The sequence below is a fragment of the Lynx canadensis genome, chromosome B2, assembly GCF_007474595.2.
Source record: "Lynx canadensis isolate LIC74 chromosome B2, mLynCan4.pri.v2, whole genome shotgun sequence".
NCBI lineage: Eukaryota > Metazoa > Chordata > Mammalia > Carnivora > Felidae > Lynx > Lynx canadensis.
Window position 1 is genome coordinate 100018402 of NC_044307.1, and position 22841 is coordinate 100041242.

Consider the following 22841-nt stretch of genomic DNA (forward strand, 5'->3'; position numbering starts at 1 on the left):
CCTAGTGGTGACACTGAGTCATGACTGTACCTATTTCAGAGTACACAAATGAGTGCGGCTCTTGCCCAGCTTCAAAAAGCCTCAAGACCATCCATATGGTCGCTGAAATTAAGTGGTTACCTTCTGGCCCCTTTTCCTCACTGCAACCTTTTTATCACACCCAGGACAGATTTCCTCCCTAAAGGTTGGAATGAAAGTGATGCTATACTGAAAGTTTTAATCAAATGAACATTTAAATATTGAAGCACAAGCTGGGAATGTTTTGCCCTAAGGAGACACTCTGAAGATAAAGGACAGGGAATAGCGTCAAACAGGCGCTTCCCTAGGTAAAAAAGTATAGTGATTCTTGACGATGCACTGTGAGGGTGCCTGATGTCCTTAGCACGTTTATAAATTACCGGGAGGAAAACAAGAACAGTGAAATCTTAAACCCTTGGATGATAGCCATAAGGACTGCCACACTTCGTGGGTTACGGAGGCTCTCCTTGGAAAAAAGTGTTTCTCAGAGCGGACTGAGGACCAGCTGTATCAGAATCACGTGGAGATGATGTTGCTCACCGAGATACAGAAAAGAAAATGGAGGTTCGTTGGAGGAGCCAGTGAACATATATATTTCTGTGTTCATTCATATATTCATATTTTTGTGTCTATATATATATATATTCTTCACTGGATCAAATTCAGCACTTGTAGTAAGGTCCCCAGTTGATAGGCAGGTACACTGAGGATGAGAAACACTGATGTAGAGTCTATCTTGAGCCTCATTTCAGAAACATGTAAACTCAAGACAAATTTTGCTAACCAAAAACAAATACATGTGTGTGCATGCGTGTTTGTGTATATATGCATGTGTGTGTGTGATTATATGTATAGATATACATTATCTGTATTTCTATGTGTACTTTCCATGTTCATAATCACTATAATAATTGTAGGAACCACTTTCTCAACCTAAACACCACAATTTTATCTGGAACTTAAGGGAAAAGAAGGCACAACTTGCAGCCAGAGTCCTTAGAGTGGCTTTATTTTTAGTGACAAAGAAAGATAATTCCTTTGCTGGTACAGCTTCCTGTAACTGCAGTCACAAAGTTCAGATGAATTTTTTTTTAGCTCTCCACAACCTACTCTCCACCCTTCAGCATTTGAGATCTGAGGGACTAACTCAAATCTCAAGCATATTTTAAGTACATGTCCCAGTATCATGCTGTTGAATAGAAAAATGTGAGCTGTGTAATTTTTTTTCATGTGTGTCACTTTTAACTTTCTCCCATCCAAGTACTAACCAGGCCCGACCCTGCTTAGCTTCCGAGATCAGACGAGATTGGGCGCGTTCAGGGTGGTATGGCCGTAGACTTTAACTTTCTAATGTAATGGTCACATTTAAAAAAAAACAAAAAAACCCAGGGGTGAGGCACCTGGGTGGCTCAGTCGGTTAAGCATCCGACTTCGGCTCAGGTCATGATCTCATGGTTTGTGAGTTCAAGCCCCATGCCAGGCTCTGTGCTGACAGCTCAGAGCCTGGAGCCTGCTTTGGGCTCTGTCTCCTCTCTCTGCCCCTCTCCACTTGTGCCCTGTCTCTCAAAAATAAATAAATGAAAAAAAAAAAAAAAAAAAAAAAAGGTTAAAAAAAAGCCCAGGGGTTGTTAATTTTAATATTTTAGTTAAGATAACATATCCAAGGTATTACTTCAACATTCAATTATTTTTTAAATATTTACTTTTCTCATACTAAGTCTTTGAAATCTGGTGTATATTTTACACTTAACAGCACATCTCCATTCAGACCCTAAACATCCATGAAATATTCCACCTCTTTTATACCAAGTCGATTTACATGCCCAAGTTGTTGCAAAGAGAGTCTTCTAATAACTGAATCAGGTATAAGTTTTTAAATTTAAGTTAATTAAAAGTAAATACAATGTAAAACTCAGTTCCTCAGTCACATTAGCCACATTCTAAGTGCTCAATAGCAAAATGTGACTAATGGCTGCCATACTGCACGTACCAGGCCTAGCAGCACATTTTACGTGGTTCAAATGTTCAACTTTACTGCTTCATCTTCTAAGGTTCAAACTACCTAAAAAATGTTAAGAATGTGCATGTTTACAGCCGCTCTGGAAAGCAGTGTGGAGGTTCCTCAGAAAATTAAAAATAGACCTACCCTATGACCCAGCAATAGCACTGCTAGGAATTTATCCAAGGGATACAGGAGTACTGATGCATAGGGGCACTTGTACCCCAATGTTCATAGCAGCACTCTCAACAATAGCCAAATTATGGAAAGAGCCTAAATGTCCATCAACTGATGAATGGATAAAGAAATTGTGGTATATATACACAATGGAATACTATGTGGCAATGAGAAAAAATGAAATATGGCCTTTTGTAGCAACGTGGATGGAACTGGAGAGTGTAATGCTAAGTGAAATAAGCCATACAGAGAAAGACAGATACCATATGGTTTCACTCTTATGTGGATCCTGAGAAACTTAACAGGAACCCATGGGGGAGGGGAAGGAAAAAAAAAAAAAAAGAGGTTAGAGTGGGAGAGAGCCAAAGCATAAGAGACTGTTAAAAACTGAGAACAAACTGAGGGTTGATGGGGGGTGGGAGGGAGGGGAGGGTGGGTGATGGGTATTGAGGAGGGCACCTTTTGGGATGAGCACTGGGTGTTGTATGGAAACCAATTTGTCAATAAATTTCATATATATATAAAAAAATAAAGAATACAATCATGATACAGAATCAGAAAAAGAAACAAAAAACAAAAAACAAAAAAAAAAAGAATGTGCATGTTTATACTTTTCTGTGCTACATTTTGGGCAGTTTCCTCCAGTTCACCTGGAGGTCTCTTCACCTGTGTCTAATCTGCCACTTAATCCGTTAAATGTATTCCAATGACTTTCCCTTGACGGAAGGTCTATTTGTATAGTCTTTTACGCCTGTAATCATTTTAAACAATTTGTATTTTCTTTAAGATTTGCTATGTCAAGTTCTTAGGCTGAAAATCCCAGTGTTTATTGTGTCTGTCAACTCGACCTCATGGTGGGCCATTTCTTTGTCACTTGTAACTTTGTGTTAAGAATGCATCTCCTGTGGGTCTTGTTTTGTTTTTCATTTTGTTTTTTAAGAAAGCCTTTGTAGTCTGAGTTGAAGCAGTCCCTTTGCAGTGGTGTTACATTTGCTTCTGCCATCTACCCTCACCCTCACTCCCTCAGTTTTTTACCTCAGTTTCTCACCTTATGGTTTTCCTCACCATGAGATTAATATAAATTCAATTCCTTAAAACGGCCAGGGGCTTCAAATTCTCATGGGAAACTTTGATTTCCTCCTAGAGCTACAGCAAGGATAAAGCTTTCTTGTGGTGTGGGGGTGAGAGGGGTGGGTTTTTTAGGACTCTTCCTTTGAGGCTGTCGCCCTCCAACGGGCCCACTGCTGCAGGTGTCTCCAGGACAATCCTTTCCCCCAACACAGCCTTATGTCCAGTGCTGTAGGCCTCTAGCATCACTGATACACTCAACTCCTAGCACTAATGCAGGAGGTACAGGTTCCTGCTCTGTCAGGGTCCAGGCTCCCTCTGAGCTTCGTGTGTCTGAAGATTTTTCTTTCTCACGAATTCATCCATACATATAAAGGTATATGTCTATACATTTGTGTTGTGTGTGTACAAAAGGTAACACGTTCACACATGTACACACAAAAGGATCACCATAGATACATACATACTTAACCTAGTATCTTCAGATATCGCCAATTTTTTAGGACATTCTCGAAACAAAAGGGTAAACCAGTGCAGTCTGAGACCTGTTTTTTAGAACCAGGTGAGTTTAAGTGTGTTATCCAAAAAGGTACTTTGCCTAAGGGGACTTCATTTGATTGGAGAGCCATCAGAACAGAGTCCCCTATTATCTGGGCCTTTTTTTTTTTTTTATGTTTACTTATTTTGAGGGAGAGAGACAGAGTGCGAGCAAGGGGGGGGGGCAGAGAGAGAGGGAGACACAGAGTCCGAAGAAGGCTCCAGGCTCTGAGCTGTCAGCACAGAGCCTGACGCGGGGCTGGAATTCACCAACCACGAAATCACAACCTGAGCCGAAGTCGGACAGTTAACCGACTGAGCCACCCGGGTGCCCCGGCCTTTTCTTCTGAATAAGCACATCATTTGGATCCTTCTGAATTTATCCCAAGGCTTCCCTTTATAGCGCACAAATCAAGAAATTATCCTACCACTGTCTAAGCCTTCTCTAATCACAAAAACCTTAGAATAACGAGATCATCAAGGTAGGAGAAACCTTAGAAATCAAATATTCCAACCTAACATAAGAAAACAGGCCAATAAAGGTGATGATTTGTTTAATACCACATAGCTAGTTACCCACAGCATCAAAATCTGTCTCCTTTCATCCTACTATTCTGCCACCTTTACATAATGCAACTTTCTTGTGTATTTTTTAAATCTCAGATTTGCAGCATAATCTTTGCGGCTTCCAGCTTGCTCTCTCCGAGGTAATTTAAAAGAAACACTCAGATACCCAGATTATGTGTGTTTCATTCTTCAGTAAAACAGAACCTAGCTAAAGACGTTCTCTTGGCCTCTTCCATTAGAGTCGGGCCCCCATCACTTTCTCACAACTGTGCCCACAGCAACATTGCTAGTTTTACAAAGCATCAGTTTTAATGAGAGCTAGCATTTTTCCATATAGTGCTAAACACGAAGTATGGCACTAGCTTGCTTGATTTATTTTCCTTGAGGACAGAAATATAATTATGTAAAGAATTTCAATAAGATCTAAATGTAGGCAGTTGAATACGTTGAATCTTTGGGTTCCGATTTCATGTGATAAGTAACTACAAATACCTCTCTCAATCAGAAAAAGACTTTTTTACATAGGGTTAAGTGTATTTACGAACTCACAAAGAACCAGCAATTGGCTAATACAAAAAGAATTACATTATTGCCTAAAAGGCAAAAACATAAACTTACCTCTAGCAGAAGTGAACAAGTATATTAATTGAGCTGGGAGGTACTATTGTCAAGTAAAATAATCTGTTTTAATGAGGGCTTCATTTTTAATCTGACAAAATACGATGATGAGGGGGGTTCCCCAGTATGAATCCAAGCTTTGCAAAATCCAAACATGTAATACTGCAGAAATACAAACCTTGTGCCATATTTACTATACCTAAAATCGTATAGCCAAGGCAGAAATGGCTTACACAAATAGCTAATCGGACTAAACACTGTAAATTCATGAGTTTGCAGTTACTTTTGTTCTACTTTTGTTCTACCCTGATGTAAACTCTAACAGATGTTCAACGAACAACTTCTCCCTGGCTGCCTTCATTTGAACGTACCAAATAGTTACAAATGTTTATCACATAACCTGTGATCGCTGCATCAAATACAATCACTCTAAGAGAAAAGGGAAATTCTGTTTTCTTTGACTTTAATTTCAACTTGTGGCACAGCTTGTGCTAAAAGGGGACCTCTGAATCTCTGACACACTGTGTCTTTCACCTAAAAAATAACAGATTTGTCATCATTTGAAGACCAATAGTAAATTGTATTTTCAGATCCATCTATGAGCATTGCTCTGTTAAGAATAAGCTCATGTATGTGCAGGTCAAAGACTAAACAAAGGAAACACTGAACTTCCAAGTGACTGTGCCCTTTCTAAACCCATGAGGAAAGTACCACACAGTGGGATGAGCCAGGGCCAAGAGCGGCTTCCAGGCCTTGCAAGAGCTTTTCTGGCAACTGAAATACTGACCGAGGGGTTGCTGGGTCCCCATATTCTTTCACTGAGCCTCCATTTGGCAGGCATATTTTAATCAAGTAGATTGTTTAAAAAAAATTTTTTTTTACATTTAGTTTTGAGACACAGAGAGAGACAGAGCACGAGCGGGGGAGGGGCAGAGAGAGGGAGACACAGAATCCGAAGCAGGCTCCAGGCTCCGAGCTGTCAGCACACAGCCCGATGCGCAGCTCGAACTCACTAACCGTGAGATCATGACCTGAGCCGAAGTCGGATGCTCAACCAACTGAGCCACCCAGGCGCCCCGCAAGTAGGTTGTTTAAATTAAACCTGCATGCTACAAAAATGTCCCAATGCTAACAGATTTGCAGGTCTGATCTTAGTATATTTGTGGTTCTCTCCCTCCCCCGCACACACACACACACACACCCCATTTACTAATAAGGAAGCAAAAATACATCCATGGGAGTAGCATCTTACATCTGTTAGAGGCTATTGAGGTGACATTGTGGAGGGAAGGGGGCCAGCACAGGCTCCGGATCTGAAAGGCTCAGATGTGGATTCCTGCTCTACCATCATCCACTAGTGGCATATTCTGGAAAAGCTATCTAATCTCTCAGAATTCCCTTACCGGTATAACTGGGAAAATTACACTTCCTGGCAGGGTTGCTGGGAGAATCAGGGGCAATCTCTGCCCAGTGCTGGACACACGCTAAGCTCTCAATAGCAGCTCCTGACTTCATCTGTTCTCTGTGTTTTGTTTGTGCTGCCTTTGTGGTGGTTACAGTGGTGCTGGTTCTCATTTTTCCCACTCTTCTCAAACAGGAGCTTCCCAAACAGCAGTCCTGTGGTACCCCAGACCCTGTCTCATGGCCTACACCAGTATTTCTCCGCAGCAGATGATTTTGCCACTAGGGGATATTTGCCACTGTCTGGAGACATGTGTGGTTGTCACAACCGAGGGAGCAGAGGGAGAGATGCTCCTGGTATAGAGTGGGGCCACGGCTGCTGCTGAACATTCTACAATGCACAGAACAGCCCTCCCTCCCCCAATAAGGAATTAGCCAACCCCAAATGGCAATCCGTGCTGAGGTTAAGAAACCCCAGCCTACACAATAAGCATAATAAATTTTAGAGGCAGGGAAACCATAGCAACAGTCAGAATACTCATCATAAATTTCAAACTATCCATGAAGGGAATGAAGGACAGCCTTAGAAATAAGCATAAAACAAGTACAAATAACTATTGAACAAGCTGCCTAGTAGGTGGGTGTGGGTGGGTGTGTTTGTGATTTATTTTGAGTGGTTTTTCTCCTTAACAGTGCAGCCATTCTTACCTCAGATATATATATAATGTAATGAAGTCAACGTTCTGCACCACCAATCTGGACTAAGTGGTAACCTGCCCTGTACAAAGGGGGCTTTCAGTAATTCCTTAAGTCTTCAATCTGATGAATTAAAAATCTTAATATGGGTGTGTACATATCTAAAACCTGATCAGCCTGGACACATAGGATTAGTACATTTCACACTTTAGTGTAAAAGAAGGTTTAAAAAAGGTTTAATGTAAAAAGTAGGTTTATTGTACATACCTCAATGTGGAAAATTTTAATTAAAAAATAAAAGAGAGAATCTGTGATATAATCCAAACAGGAACTAGGCTGAAGTTAACCTTGTTTTGGAGACAACACCATGCACACTGAGAGTTACGCCACTTTGTGCTTTTGAAATACCTATGGTCTTGAGAGCAACTTAACTGCTATTTTTTTTTTTTATTTTTTTAGAGTGGGGGGGGAGGAGGGAGAGAGAGAGAGGGAGACCCAGAATCTGAAGCAGGCTCCAAGCTCCGAGCTGTCAGCACACAGCCCAATGCAGGGCTTGAACTCACGAACTACAAGATCATGACCTGAAAAAGTCGCACACTTAACCGACTGAGCCACCCGGGCACTCCTAACTACTACTTTAAATCACGCTTATTCAAGCTGGTCTTCCCACCTCAATGAATTTTATTAGTGTACTATGAGTTTTAAAATAAAAACCTCATTTGTATTTTTCAAAATCATCACTACTAATTCAGAAAATCTTGTTCCCTTTTGAACTGAAGTTAGTAAGATTATCTAGCTAATATATCTTGGTTTCTCACTTGAGGAACGGTATTTTCAAACCACTGCAAGAAACAAAAAGCCAACACAGGGAACATCTGGAGTAAAAGGAGGTAAAAAATGGGGAAAAGGAATAAAGACTAGTAGCAATCAGTATTTTACTCACTCCCTAGATTTCTTGAACAAACAATGGACACAAAATTTTCCTGCTCTCTCAGGATGTAAAAATGCCAGGAAATAAACTTAATTTATAATAAGGTAATAATTTGCTTTATTTTATACCATTTAACTTATTTGAAGTAGAATTTTTGAAAATCATTCGTAGGGATAAATGTCTAATCCTATAAATAAAAATGATAGAGATCATTTGAACTACCGAGAACCTACACTTTTCTGTTTAATATTTAAAAATGTAAAAAAGATTGGCACTACTGAAATACTGCATAACCATCCCAGGAAAGATACAGATTTTGGCTCTCAGGCCACAGTCTTGTAACGAATGCCAACTGGCAGTTACGAAAAACTCCCTTAATCTTTCAGATCATGTATTAAAAAAAAAAAAAATATATTTGACAGCGTAGGCAAGTCGGTGGTTGAGAAATCAGGTCTGAAGTCAGAAAAGGCAACAGTAAAGACACGCAAATTCTGCTTTGTGCTTAGTTTCATAGGAACAGAAGGGGATTTAAGGCTGAGTCTGAAGGAATCCTGAGTTGAAGTTCTTGATGTTCTAGTCTTTGAAACTCAAAGACAGAATTTGGTGTGCCTGAGTTCCCAGAAACCAGCATCAGTGGCTCTTATAACCCCACAGCAGAGCCCTCGGCAAAAGGCAAGTAGGAATGATTGAAATCTACAAGGTTGTAAACAATGTTATTGACCAAGGTGAACAGAAAAAAACCTTTGAGTGAAAGTCAAAGGAAAGGCTCTGTTTTGAACAGTAAGCTACAAACTTAATCTCAGGAACGCAGTAAGAGTGGAAAATTTATGTAATTTCTTCTTCATGTTGCTGAATTCATGGACTTCAGACACAAAACGAATTTTAGGGAAAACAGATATGTGGGGGATTATCTTCCATGTTAAAAAGAAGGAGGACAAGCGTCCCCACTCTGTCAGAGGCAAACAGGTGAAAGGCCTAGCATCTGGGCAGATGGAGGTTGACTCCTATGGCCCTCTGTGTCCATCCCTTCCCTGAGTGTTAACTGTGCCCCTAGCACGTGGCAGGTGCCAAGCTACATGCACTACAGAGGCAATAACACAACCCCCGCCTCAAGCAGGTAACAGGCTAGTGGAGACTGGACAAGTACACCGATAATTAGACTACTGGACACGCCTCATGCTGTAATTATTTCCTTGAGTTCTTGATGAGGTCTTTCATCCTATTTCCATCTTGTATTCACCCAACTCAGAGTATAACAGCTACTTGCATTGAAAATATCTTTCTTCAGGAACAGCTGAGGTTTAGATAAATCTTTGTAACTATGAAAAAGCCTGAAACCCTTTAGTTCTAACTCTTTGAGGAGGCTGTACCAGAACCTCACGACACTGCTGTCCCGGCCACTGACCTCAAACCCGGGCCAGTGGAGATGAACCTCAAAGGTGAGCTGTCCAATTTGTTCAAGGACATCTTCCAGAATAAGATTTTCTAAAACTTTCCATTCTGCGCTTTCCAGATCTGCTTTGAGAACATCAATCTGTAACAAAATGATGAAATGAGATTAGCAGATTCAATAAGCGTTGTTAAAAATACCATCTTGACATCAGGAGCATCACCGTATAACTACCTCCTACGAAAGCAGAATGTTTCAAATTTTAGAGTTAGACAGCTTTTTCAAATGGCCACTGACAACATGAATTTCTTTTCTTTTAAATGTTTTTTTGTGCGTTTTTTAAAAAATGTTTGGGTTTTTTTGAGAGAGAGCACGAGTGGCGGAAGGGCAGAGAGAGAGAGAGGGACAGAGGATCTGAAGCAGGCTCTGATCTGACAGCACAGAGCCTCACGTGGGCCTCGAACTCATGAACTGTGAGATCAGGACCTGAGCCGAAGTCTGCTGCTTAACCAGCTGACCCACCCAGGCACCCGCAACATGAATTTTTAACCTCACTCCACACTAAATGTTAATATACAAATAATGAAATGCCAGCCAGAAATCATAATGAACCGTCCTACCTTCTGCCCAATGAGAATGGATGCCTGAGAAGGAGATGCTGGAGCATGTGTTTTCACAGAACTGCATGCCCATGGCCCCTCCCCAACAACCTAGACCCTGCTCACAGGAACCCAGCCATGGTCCAGACAGAATGGTGGCCCACCGGGAGGGACTGGCAGAGGGCCACTGCCTGCAAGACTGCCTCACGAACCTCAGCTCCCTCCAATTTCTCAGGACTAGAAGCCAGGCAGAGTTCTCAGGTATCTGAATGTTAGACTTGTAAAAAAAAAAAAATCTATTATTATTCCATGATTTCTTTTTCAAAGTAAACACCAGCACAGCATTTTAAAAGGGGGCGGGGAAGGGGGAGGCAACACCATCCTCTGTTCATCTAATGAATGTAAGTTCACATTCCAGGGAAGATGAAATATAGGAAGGGTAGGAAAGGATAGGAAAGATGCTGCAATTCATTAAGTCAGGAGAATCAGCTCGGTTTCGCTGGCTTTGCTATTAGAATAACAGAACCCCAAATACCTCCAGAAAGCAATGAGAGCTAACGACTTGCTGAGTGCTTATATGCGCCTGGCACTACGCATAGTGCTTCGCTTGCAACGTCCATTTACTCCTCTCAACGGTTCTGCAAGGGTGATGCTGTTTCCATCCCTGTTTGAAGTTTAGGAAACCCAGACTCAGAGAACAACCCATCCCCCGTCACACAGCCCGAGAGGCAGTAGTGACAGGTGAACTGAGTCTGTCTACCTGGAGCATGTTCTTAACCACTTATGCGATGCCGACTCCTCGTAAACCACAAGGGGCAAAATGGTAGCTCAGATTCCCTCGACGGCTTTCAGTGTGGAAACCAGGTTGCTATTAGAGAGTGAATAAGGGTCAGCGAGTAGAAGCAGTATTACCGACATCCCCAGTTTAGAGTTGCAGAACACGTTACAGCTTAAAGAATTACTCTCTACAGGTGCAATCTCAGTGAAACAGCCCTAGAGGCAGACAGAGACTTGGTAGAAATGACTCTGGGCTGTCAACACTGCTTGTGTGATTTCAGAGTTGGGTGGAGGAGAAGATACAGAGGATTTAGACATTACTGCTCCAGGAAAATGGTCTTGGCCCAGCAGCATCCTGAGATCCCAGGGGAGATGATTTGCCACTGTCTTGCTTTGGACAGTACCTCATGATCCACCTGGGAAAGAGGGATGGCAATACCCCAAGAATACCAAGAGGCCTTAGAATAGCCCAGATATCTGGAAGCCAGCCTGTCCAGACTCAAAGAGGAAAAAGCAACATGGAAAAACAAAACACAAAACAACTTTCTTTTCTGAAAGGAACCGACTAAAGGCAGATTCCAGAACATGCACAAGGGCTAAGATAATTCCTGTGAACTGGACACAACAGAATTAATTCACTCTTTTCTCATCTTGCTGCCCTCCCACCTTTTTGACTTGTTTAATCTTTGAGATTTTAAGCAGAATATTTCTGAATTAGGGTAATTAAACTGCCAGAAGAAATATAGAATTAAAACTTCACAAAATGTTCTCAATTAGTACAGAAAGTATCCCAAACTCAAAATCAACATTTTGCGCCAATTCACATAGTTAAGAATTTTTTTTAAATCCTTAGAGCCTTATTTCTTACCGTAGTTTTCTATGAGTTTGCACATATCGAACGTGATCAATAAAACGAACTATTAAAGGGACAGGGCAAAGTTAATCAGCCTAAAATTGACCTAAAAACTACACTGGTGAAGACAGAGGCATATACATTACATATTTTTTTCCAAACATATTTTTAAAATAAGCTATCAATCAGAAGTTATGAGAAACACACACAAAAAAACCAAATTGGGATACATCACTGCAAATATGTGCTTTCTGTGGAAATCCAATTTTCACTTACAAAATGCTATCCTATCTAAAGTGCGAAAAGCATTTTCAAATACAACAACACTGCCAACCTCTTTTGATTCCAGTGACTGAAAATTCTCTACTTCAATCAGAATTGGGTAGGCTACTCTAAATCATCCGGCCCAGGCTGGTGCAGCACTGAGCAGCTCATAAACTCTTCCCTGCCTTCCAGTCTGAGAGCGTAGCCAGACAAATGCTGTGAATAAAACATGGTTTTCTTTTCCTGCGTGCTTTTCCCATTTTTTTTTTTGTCTAACAGAACGTTCTATCACCACAGCGATCTTGCAAATGTAATTTCCACTGTTCCTTCATAATGCACCCAATGTTATCGTTAGTCTAAGGCACTAAATGTTTCCGCACCAGGTATTTACTTTTCAGATGCTAACATCAGCTCTCAACAATTAAGGCACTAAAAGTCATGCAAATGATTACATTGGAATAACTGAGTGCCAATCCTAATACAGTTAGGTTAACTCAGCTTTCTTGAGAGAAACAACTCAGTGTTAACCCTCCGTAAACTCTGGAATAACTAAAGACATATTCTTGGGTAGAAAGGTCTTGAAGAAGGTAGATCAAACCACGTATCTAGCATCATTTCAGAGGCATTAAAGGGGTCCTCTTACCAAAAATCATCTCCTTTCCCTTGTGCCTGAAAGATCCAATAAATCTCCTTTCCCAGAACTTTCTGAGGAAACGAGAACTTTCATTTTAAGTGGATTAAGATGTGAGGCCATTTTGGCAGCTTCCTCGTCTTGGGCACAAGTTGATGGCTGCGTTCATCCACCCAGAACTGCAGGGATGAGGGAAAGTGGGGAAAGGGGCATCAGCCTCTGTACTAGCTTGTTGGGGCTGCTAGAAAAAAGTACCACAGGGGCACCTGGGTGGCTCAGTCCATCAAGCGTCTGACTCGATTGCGGTTCAGGTCATTATCTCACGGTTTGTGAGTCCGTGAGTCAGGCTCTGTGCTGTCAGCATGGAGCCTGCTTGGGATTCTCTCTCTCCCTCTCTCTCTGCCCCTGTTCCGTGCTCTCTCCTAGCTCCTAGTGGTTTGCTGGCAGTCTTTGGCGTTCCTTGGCTTCTGCGTTACTCTGATCTATTTCTTCATCTTCACATTGTGTTATTTCTTCTTCTACGTGGTGCCTGTGTCCAAATTTCCCCTCTTTTTTTTTTTTTTTAATTTTTTTTTCGACGTTTATTTATTTTTGGGACAGAGAGAGACAGAGCATGAACGGGGGAGGGGCAGAGAGAGAGGGAGACACAGAATCGGAAACAGGCTCCAGGCTCTGAGCCATCAGCCCAGAGCCCGACGCGGGGCTCGAACTCACGCACCGCGAGATCGTGACCTGGCTGAAGTCGGACGCTTAACCGACTGCGCCACCCAGGCGCCCCAAAATTTCCCCTCTTTATAAGGTCACCAGTCATACTGGATTAGGGGCCCACCCTTCAGCAGTATGGCCTCATTTCAGCTAATTATGTCTGCAATGACCCTATTTCCAGTTAAGTTCATATTCTGAGGTACTAGCGGTTAGGACTCCAACATATGAATTTTGGGATCATGCAATTCAAAGTACTACAGTGTTTAGGGTAGCTATCATCATACAGCTTTGGGAAGACACTATGTGTTCTGGAGCCAATTCCGCAGTCAATGCTGGGGAAAGTGTCCCGTACCAGAGATCCAAGGGCCAGCAGCTCTCTGAGGCAATTATGGATGCTGTCCTGCTAGCCCCTATATCAGCCAGCCCTGACAGTTCCAACTTTGCAATATCCAGGGCAGGTCAACAGGGCTCCGAGGCCAATTAAAACCACCATCATGAAACCCCTGTGCTTCATTCCTGGTTCCTTCCTGGACACAAGACCAGGGCCAGCTGGTGCACTTTGTCCTTTACATCCCCCCATTCCCTAGCCACTTCCCTCTCCGTCCTGGAACTCAGCAGGCACTCAACATCTTCATGCCTGCAGCTCCCCACCTGAGCCTTTTCCCTTTCCCAGGTACTCCCGTCAGCATAGGCAGACCGCATTACACAGTGCAACACCTTTAAAGAACTAGGGCTGGGATTCACCAACATCACTTCCATTGCATTCTGTCGGTCAAAGCAAATCATAGGGCCAGCCCAGACTCAAGGGGAGGTGAGAAAGATTCCAACCCTTGAGGGCAATAGTGGCATACACAGAAAGGGCGAAACGAACCATTCATGGTCATGTCTGCAAATAATTGACCCAGTTAATAAAAGCAATATTCAAATGTACATACAAATCCATGAATGATCTACAGTATTAGAGTAGACATGAACCTTTGCTGGACATAAGCAATACTCCAGGAAAAATAAATAATGAAGCCCTTAGTCATCAAAATATTATTAAAGAAGGGACATCAATTGAAACGTGGCATTTGCTATCAGATCTGGCTTTCCTTGGAAGCTGACAAAGAACTGGGACAGCCAATGGATTAAGGATGACTAATAAGAAAACACAAGGACAAGTAAAGCAAATAGGTAAAAATCTTAGATACCGTATTAGTGTACCCAGGATGCTATAACAAAATGCCAGAGAACGGGGGGCTTAAACAACAGACATTTATATTTTCTCACAGGTCTGGAGGCTGGAGAGTCCAAGATCAAAGTGTCGGCGAGTGTGGTTCCTCCTGAGGCTGCTCCTTGGCCTGCTGACAGCTGCTTCTTCTCTGTGCCCTCATATGGACTTTACTCTGTGCTCATGCACTCCTGGTATCTCTTCCTCTTATAGGGCACCAGTCTTATTGGATGAGGTCCTCACCTCATGACTTCATTTAGCTTGACCTCCTTAAAGACCCTATCACCAGGGCACCTGGGTGGCTCAGTCAGTTAAGCGATGGACTCTTGATTTTGGCCCAGGTCATGTGAGATTGAGCCCTGCACTGGGCTTGGCGCAGACAGCACGGAGCCTGCTTGGGATTCTTTCTCCCATTCTTTCTCTGTCCCTCCCCTGTTCATGTGCTCTCTCTCTCTCCCTCTTCCTCTCTCTCTCTCTCAAAATAGATATATAAACTTGAAAAAAAAAAAGATCTTCTCACCAAATATAGTCACACTGAGGGTAAGTGCTTCAACCTATGAATTTTGTGGGGGACACAATGCAGTTCATAACAGATATAAAACAGGTATTTTTGCTCGAGTCTATTTAGAGGCAAGCAGTATCTCTCCACAAAGAGTTTAAAAATACATCCCTGTTACTCTTATGTCAGCCTGACTGCTGGAGAGTCAGTAGTTCCTCCTTTGTATTTAATGGATAGCTCCAGTTCCGGGGAGTAAAAATGTGACCCACCTCATTAACTGAATATCAGTCACAGAGACTGACAGATTTGTTCTTCAAAGATGGTCTCACCGTTAATTCCCATCTCATGCTTTTCTACAATATGGCCTCGATGCTCCTCTTATCAAGAGATGGGACTGATGTTCCCTCCCCAGGGATGGCTTCATAGGATGCAACCTGTGCAGCCACACCAGGCTCCCCCACTTAGAAGGGCTCCATACCTTGTTTAATGCTCTGTTGCCATGGACTTGAAATTCTTAGTAAGTTTTGAACAAGGGACCCTGCATTTTCATTTTGCACTGGGCCCCATGAATTATGTCTCCTATCCTGTGATGCTCCCCTTGAACCTTGATGGGCTTGTTACTATTGACTAAGAGTATGGTAGAAATGGTTCCAGATGACTTCAAGACTGGGCCATAAAAGCTTCTACTTTGTTCAGTGGTATACTCACCCTTGAAAACTTTAGCCCCTATGCAAGGTGTCTGACTGTCCCAAGGTTACAGTGCTGTGAGAAAGTCCAGACTAGCCCTTGCAGAGAGACCCTAAATCAATAGGAAGAAAAAGATGCCTGACCAACCCCGGCTGTTCCATCATCTGACTGTAACTACAAGAGAGACCCTGAGCCACAACTACCCAGCAAAGCCCTTCCCAAATACTGACCCCCAGAAACTATGATCAATAATGAAATGATTGGTTGTTGTTTTAAGAAAGTTGAGTTTTGGGGGTGACTTTTCATGTAGCAGAAGATAACTAGAACAGAGACCAAGTACTATTTATGCAGATCTTCTTTCTAAATGTTAGAGGTTACTTGTACATTTAGATGTACGATATATAAATACTATATATTCCAAAGCCATGATTTCTATAAATTCATATGTATATTTAATCAAAAATATTCTCTTATTAAAAAATCAATACATGGTCATTGTTTCAAAATTAAAACTACAGATAAGAAAAAAGAAAGGGAATTAAAGTACTCATAATCCAGAGTCTAAAAGAATTAACTTTTGTAATCCCTAGCAAAATAACACCAGCATTCTTCACAGAGCTAGAATAAACAGTCCTAAAATTTGTATGGAACCAGAAAAGACCCCGAATAGCCAAAGTGATCTTGAAAAAGAAAACCAAAGCGGGAGGCATCACAATCCCAGACTTCAAGCTATACTACACAGCTGTAATCATCAAGACAGTATGGTACTGGCACAAAACAGACACTCAGATCAACGGAAAAGAATAGAGAACCCAGAAATGGACCCACAAACGTATGGCCAACTAATTTTTGACAAAGCAGGAAAGAATATCCAATGGAATAAAGACAGTCTCTTCAGCAAATGGTGCTGGGAAAACTGGACAGCAACATGCAGAAGAATTTACCCGGACCACTTTCTTACACCATACACAAAAGTAAACTCAAAATAGTTGAAAGACTTAAACATAACACAGGAAGCCTTCAAAATCTTAGAGAAGAAAGCAGGCAAAGACCTCTTTGATCTTGGCCGCAGCAACTTCTTAACACATCTCTGGACGCAAGGGAAACAAAAGCAAAAATGCACTATTGGGACCTCATCAAATAAAAAGCTTCTGCACAGCGAAGGAAATAATCAGCAAAGCTAAAAGGCAACTGATGGAATGGGAGAAGATATCTGCAAGTGATATATCAGATAAAGGGTTAGTATCCAAAATTGATAGAGAATTTATCAAAATCAATACCCAAAAAACAAATAATCCAGTGAAGAAATGGGCAGAAGACATGAATAGACACTTCTCCAAAGAAGACATGCAGATGGCCAACCGACACATGAAAAAATGCTCAACATCACTCGTCAGGGAATACAAATCAAAACCACAATGAGATACCACCTCACACCTGTCAGAATGGCTAACATTAACAACTCAGGCATCAACAGATGTTGGCAAGGATGCGGAGAAAGAGGATCTCTTTGGCACTGCTGGTGAGAAAGCAAACTGATGCAGCCATTCTGGAAAACAGGATGGAGGTTCCTCAAAAAAATTAAAAATAGAACTGCCCTATGACGCAGCAATGGCACTACTAGGTATTTATCCACGGGATACAGGTGTGCTGTTTCAAAGGGGCACGTGCACCCCAATGTTTACAGCAGCGCTATCAACAATAGCCAAAGTATGGAAAAAGCCCATGTCCATTGATGGATGAATGGATAAAGAAGATGTGGTATGTATATATATGTGTGTGTGTGTGTGTGTATGTATATATGTATATATGTATGCGTATATATCATATATACATATATACACACACAAAACGGAGTATTAATCAGCAGTCAAAAAGAATGAAATCTTGCCATTTGCAACTACATGGATGGAACCAGAGGGTATTATACTAAGCAAAATTAGAGAAAGACCAATATCATATGACTTCATTCATTGAAGAATTTAAGATACAAAACAGATGAACATAGGAAAGGGAAGCAAAAATAATATAAAAACAAGGAGGGGGACAAAACATAAGAGACTCTTAAATATAAAGAACAAACTGAGGGCTGCTGGAGGGGTTGTGGGTGGGGGATGGGCTAAATGGGTAAGAAGACACTTGTTGGGATGAGCACTGGGTGTTATATGTAGGGGATGAATCACTGGAATCTACTCCTGAAATCATTATTGCCCTATACACTAACTAACTTGGATGTAAATTTAAAAAGATAAAGTATTGAAACTTCAAACAAATGAAGAATACTGAAAAATTATATATGTATGTGTATATATATATGTATATATATGTGTGTGTGTGTGTATGTGTGTGTGTGTATATATATATATATATATGGCCATAAAAAAACAAGTTAACTCTTGAATACCTGGTGTTCTTCTTGCTAAACATTTTTCTTTGCCATAAACACACACACACACCACATATATCACAGCATAAACAGGCAAAATTCAAACACACATGTTGTTTGTAAAATTAGAATCGCATTGTGTTTTCAAATATGCTTTTTCTTTAAAAATTTTTTTTTCAACGTTTTTTTATTTTTGGGACAGAGAGAAACAGAGCATGAACGGGGGAGGGGCAGAGAGAGAGGGAGACACAGAATCAGAAACGTGCTCCAGGCTCTGAGCCATCAGCCCAGAGCCTGACGCGGGGCTCGAACTCACGGACCGCGAGATCGTGACCTGGCTGAAGTCGGATGCTTAACCGACTGAGCCACCCAGGCGCCCCTCAAATATGCTTTTTCATGTAACAATGTAACAAACCATGAGTATCTTTCCAGGCCAATAAATTTTCATTAAAATGTTCTCTGTGTCCCTTGGGGATTGCCTAAGCATGTGATTGAGGTGGCTGAGGCCCCTGCAGGCGTGAAGGAGATGTGGGGGAGGCTCTAGGCCCTCTACCTCAATTCGACAGAAGCAACTCCCCTTTCCTCTGTTTTATATATTTGGAATCCCTCACAAATTTTTGCCTGAAAAAGAGCTTTCCTGCCAAGAAAAAAGTTTGACTCCATTTCCATGTTTTTTAACTTTTATACTAGTTTAATTTACTTAGTCATTCCCCCTTCTTTTAAATTTTTTTAAATTTTTATTATTTATTTTTTGAGAGAGAGAGAGAGAGAGAGAGAGCGAGAGCGAGAGCGAGCAAGGGCAGGGCAGAGAGAGAAGGAGACACACAATCAGAGGCAGGCTCCAGGCTCTGAGCTGTCAGCACAGAGCCTGGTGTGGGGCTGGAACTCACAGACCGCAAGATAATGACCTGAGACAAAGTCAGATGCTTAACGGACTGAGCCATCCAGGCACCCCAATCAATCCTCCTTCTGATCTATTCTTTCCAATTGGATACTGCGCACTGATGCGATCAACAAATATTTAATTTGGAGCTACATATTTAAGTCTGTTCTATTACTTTCTTAGAAGAACCATATTCCCAGAAGTGGAGTAGCATGTGCAAAGGCCAGGCACCGTTTATAACTTTCAATAATTTTACTAAGCTATAGACCTTTCCTGTACCTGCTCTTGGGAAACTGAGGACAAACCAAGTTGTACTCAGGCTGGGAGGCTTGCACTGATGCACTACAAAAGGCTCCTCCACTGTCATCACCCCGTCAACTGACCATTTGTTTTCTTACCCCGAAGCCATGTGACATTCTGGAGCTTTCCTAAACATACCTTTGTCTCTATGTCTGAATGATTCACTAGATAAGACAAAAACCTTCATGCCATTTAAAGAAAAAGCAAGACAAACTAATTTTACCTAAGTACATGTTAAATTGTCTCTACCTTTTTATTTAAAACATTTTAGTAAAAAAAAATGCTTTATGTATTGTTCTACATTAAATCTTTAAAAGGCTATAGATCCGGGACACCTGGGTGGCTCAGTCAGTCGAGCGCCCGATCTTGCAGTTTGTGTGTTCGAGCCCCATGTCAGCTCTGTGCTGACAGTTCGGAGCCTAGAGGCTGCTTCACATTCTGTGTCTCCCTGTCTCTCTACCCCTCCCTCACTCGCACACTGTCCCTCTCTCTCTCTCAAAAATAAATAACATTAAAAAATAAATAAAAGGATATAGATTCTCTTTTTCACCCAGAAAACATGAATTAAAGCTTAAAACTGGCTATTACCATCAATTATAAAGCTAATTAATCATTATATTAATCAAAATCTCTGGCTAAGAGCCTAAGCTATAACACCAATGAAATGTCAATATCAACCATCCGGCTTATCAATCAACTAACAGAACAAGGAACTTCCTATTCAAGCCATAATTGACCTACAAACACAGCTGCTTGCCTCAATATCTGCTGCCTGGGTTTTGGGCCAGAATCATACACATTACGGCATTTACAAAGAGATCTAGTTTGCAAAAAATGGATTCCTGAAAAGGAGCGTGCAAACTGAGTTCTGTAATTGGGCTTATATTATAAAAATGATCATTTAACCACACATCTAGTTATTTATGAATATTTTTAAAAATTAAGTTATTATCATTAATTACCACCCTAACAAATCGAGCTACATTCATTCGCCATAGCTACTGTAGTTTGGGTCAATATTCAGTCATAATCTTTAAATAATTGCATCAATACAACTTCTTCCTGTTTTTTAGCATAATTAAGAAAAGTTGTTATTTAATGAAGAAAGCAAAGTAAGGCCAGGCTTTTCTATATCAATTCTACTTACAGCAAGATATATCTGCACCTACAAAATTAAAAGCTGAACACATTAAAAAGAGGATCTTAGTTTTGTAGAAAATAGAGAAAAATGGAAGAAATGACTCTATCCTAAATGAACAAGAGGATTAAAAGTCTCTTTAAGATCCTTAGACTTTAAACACACTAAATCAACCTCAATTACCACTGTTGGCTGGCAGAAATGTGACATTACAAGACTTCCTCTACCACTATGGAGAGAGAGAGATAAGGCTCCGCCCTGGATATTATGAGAAATACGAAGGGTCACTCCAAGCTAATGTCAAGACCAATTGTGAACTCATAATAAAGGAAAATAATTTTACATAGTAATCAGATCACAGAAATGACCTCTGCGGGGAGCAACACCCTACAAAGGAATTTTAAAAGAAATAAGGGAAAATTTTACAAACAGACATGTTGTCAGATCTCCAGCCTGTTCAGAGCGTCCAACCTGAGGCTGCTGGGCAGGAATCTTCTGGGCTGGATGCAGTGATATAACCTGGTCCTAGCTCCAGAAACCTAGGTCAGACACAGGAAATGGCGAGTTGGTGAGGAGTCAAAAAGTCAGCTGGGCTACTGGTGATCTGCAGCAGCAAAGAGCCAAGCAGGGCACATTTAGCAGGACTGAGGAGGCTGCAAGGGACCTGGCCCCGGCGGTCAGGCAGGAAAGCAGTGGGGGGACCAAGGACAGCGCTAGGCAGATGCTTTAATTTACTTCTTTCTACCCACTTCCCTGGGCATCTGTCTCTGACCTGAGGTCAGAACCCTGTGCCTTAAAGCCACATCACCTGGTTAATTTATTTTTCTGGCCTAATCATATTTACGCAAGAGTTCTCAAGTATTTCCAGAAAGAGATGGGACATTTAAAAAAAAAGTCTCTAAACCATTCCTAAGTGAAGAGATGCATAAACAAATAAATACCCATGAAAATACCCAAATAAACTGTTTTTCAGCCAGACAGTTTACTCTTAGATGTGGGACTGGTCAATCTCAGAGCATGGTGGAGCCAGCAATGTGACTTACGCTACATCAAACATGGCCCCAAGCACTTAGAGAAACAGAAAATATACTCGCTGGGGTTTTTAATGGTTAAAATACACTGAGCTATGAGTGAGGAAAAACACGACCATGGGTGAAAACTATAAAAGGACCAGCAGAATTAGAAGCCAGAAATGAGAGATGAGGAAACAGCAAGAGGTCTCGGGGTATATGCTATATATGTCAGGGTCACCTCGATGTGATGTCCTCCATTTCTGGACCCCGTATTGATCTCTAAGGGAAGCGCATAGCATGGTTTGCACTCATATGTTGACATGTCGGTTCCCTTCCCTTACCTGGGCTCTAAGTTCCTTCAGGGCAGCACCCAACTCCTCCTTGGGTGCCACGTTTCTATGAAAGTTCCCGACACGCGGTATGTACACCAGCCCCTATGATAACAAGTCCTGGCCCTTCTGCCCCTGTGACATCTTACACTGGGCCCCTCTTTTCTACCACCAGCACTGTGATCATCCTGCTTAGGATCCCATGGACTGCGTGGCGAGACAGTGGCGAGAGAGTCGAAGGCTGGAAGTCAGGAATGAGGGCAACTGTGGATTCCATCATCCCACTCTGCACAAGTGGTGTCGGGGTCTTAATTTTCAACACTTCATGAACCTTACGCTTTAGCCAAATGTTATTCTGTCATGCAATGTCCTGCCCTTGTTCCTTTTATTCATGAGACTTCCTCTCGGTGTGGGACACCAAAACTTTCTGCTAGTGACCATATCTCCCCTCGACCAACATACAGAACACCATAGTTGTCCCTCAAGTACAAGCAGAATTTCACGTTCTTTGAGGAATTTGAGTTGCTGGGGTTATTCAAAAGTACTTGCCCTCAAAATCCAAAAGCACCTAAGAAGGCACACATGCCGTAAGTTCTGACGGGACTTGGAAATGTATACAAATTGTTTTTTCTGTTATAGAATGTGAAAAATAAGCTCTCATAGGAGGGACACGGCGACTCTGAGCACAGTGAAGCAAGGCTTTACTCAACATTCTTGCAAGAGCGGGTGTCTGATGGACAGGCACACTTGGGGCAGTCGCATCAGACAATTTATCTCCTAGCATGCAAGTCCCTCCCCTGGTTCCTCATTGGCTGAGCACTACAGAGCTTACAGCCTTACCCAGAAGTCGCCTATGCCCATGTAAGGCAAAAAGTACCCTCCTTGAGGTGACGCAGACACTTCAGGTCTTTGGCGCATGCTCCTTGCAAAGTCCGTGAAAATAAGCCCTCGAAATGGAGGGAGGAAGAAGAACCAGGAAGTGAAGCATCTAAGGGTTTGGGACTCCATTTTGAGGGGGGTGGTTCGTACATATTTCCAATAGGTTGTAAGCCTATTGTGAACTAGACAGCACTGCTTTTATTTGGTATTTCTGAAAATGAATCATCTCACGCCTCACAGGAATATGTCACTGGCATTAAACTGCAAGGCCCCCATCCCAAAC

General features: G+C 41.7%; 1 protein-coding gene across 1 annotated transcript in view; it reads right to left on the bottom strand.

Moving 5' to 3' along the window:
* Window positions 1-7678: 7678 nt before the first annotated feature.
* The window catches only part of METTL24 (methyltransferase like 24), a 104718-nt gene continuing 89555 nt past the window's right edge, over window positions 7679-22841 (bottom strand). The window contains exon 5 of the mRNA XM_030316149.1: window positions 7679-9546. Within this exon, the coding sequence (XP_030172009.1) occupies window positions 9232-9546 (315 nt within the window). The 3' untranslated portion in view covers window positions 7679-9231. The remainder of the gene's footprint in view (window positions 9547-22841) is intronic.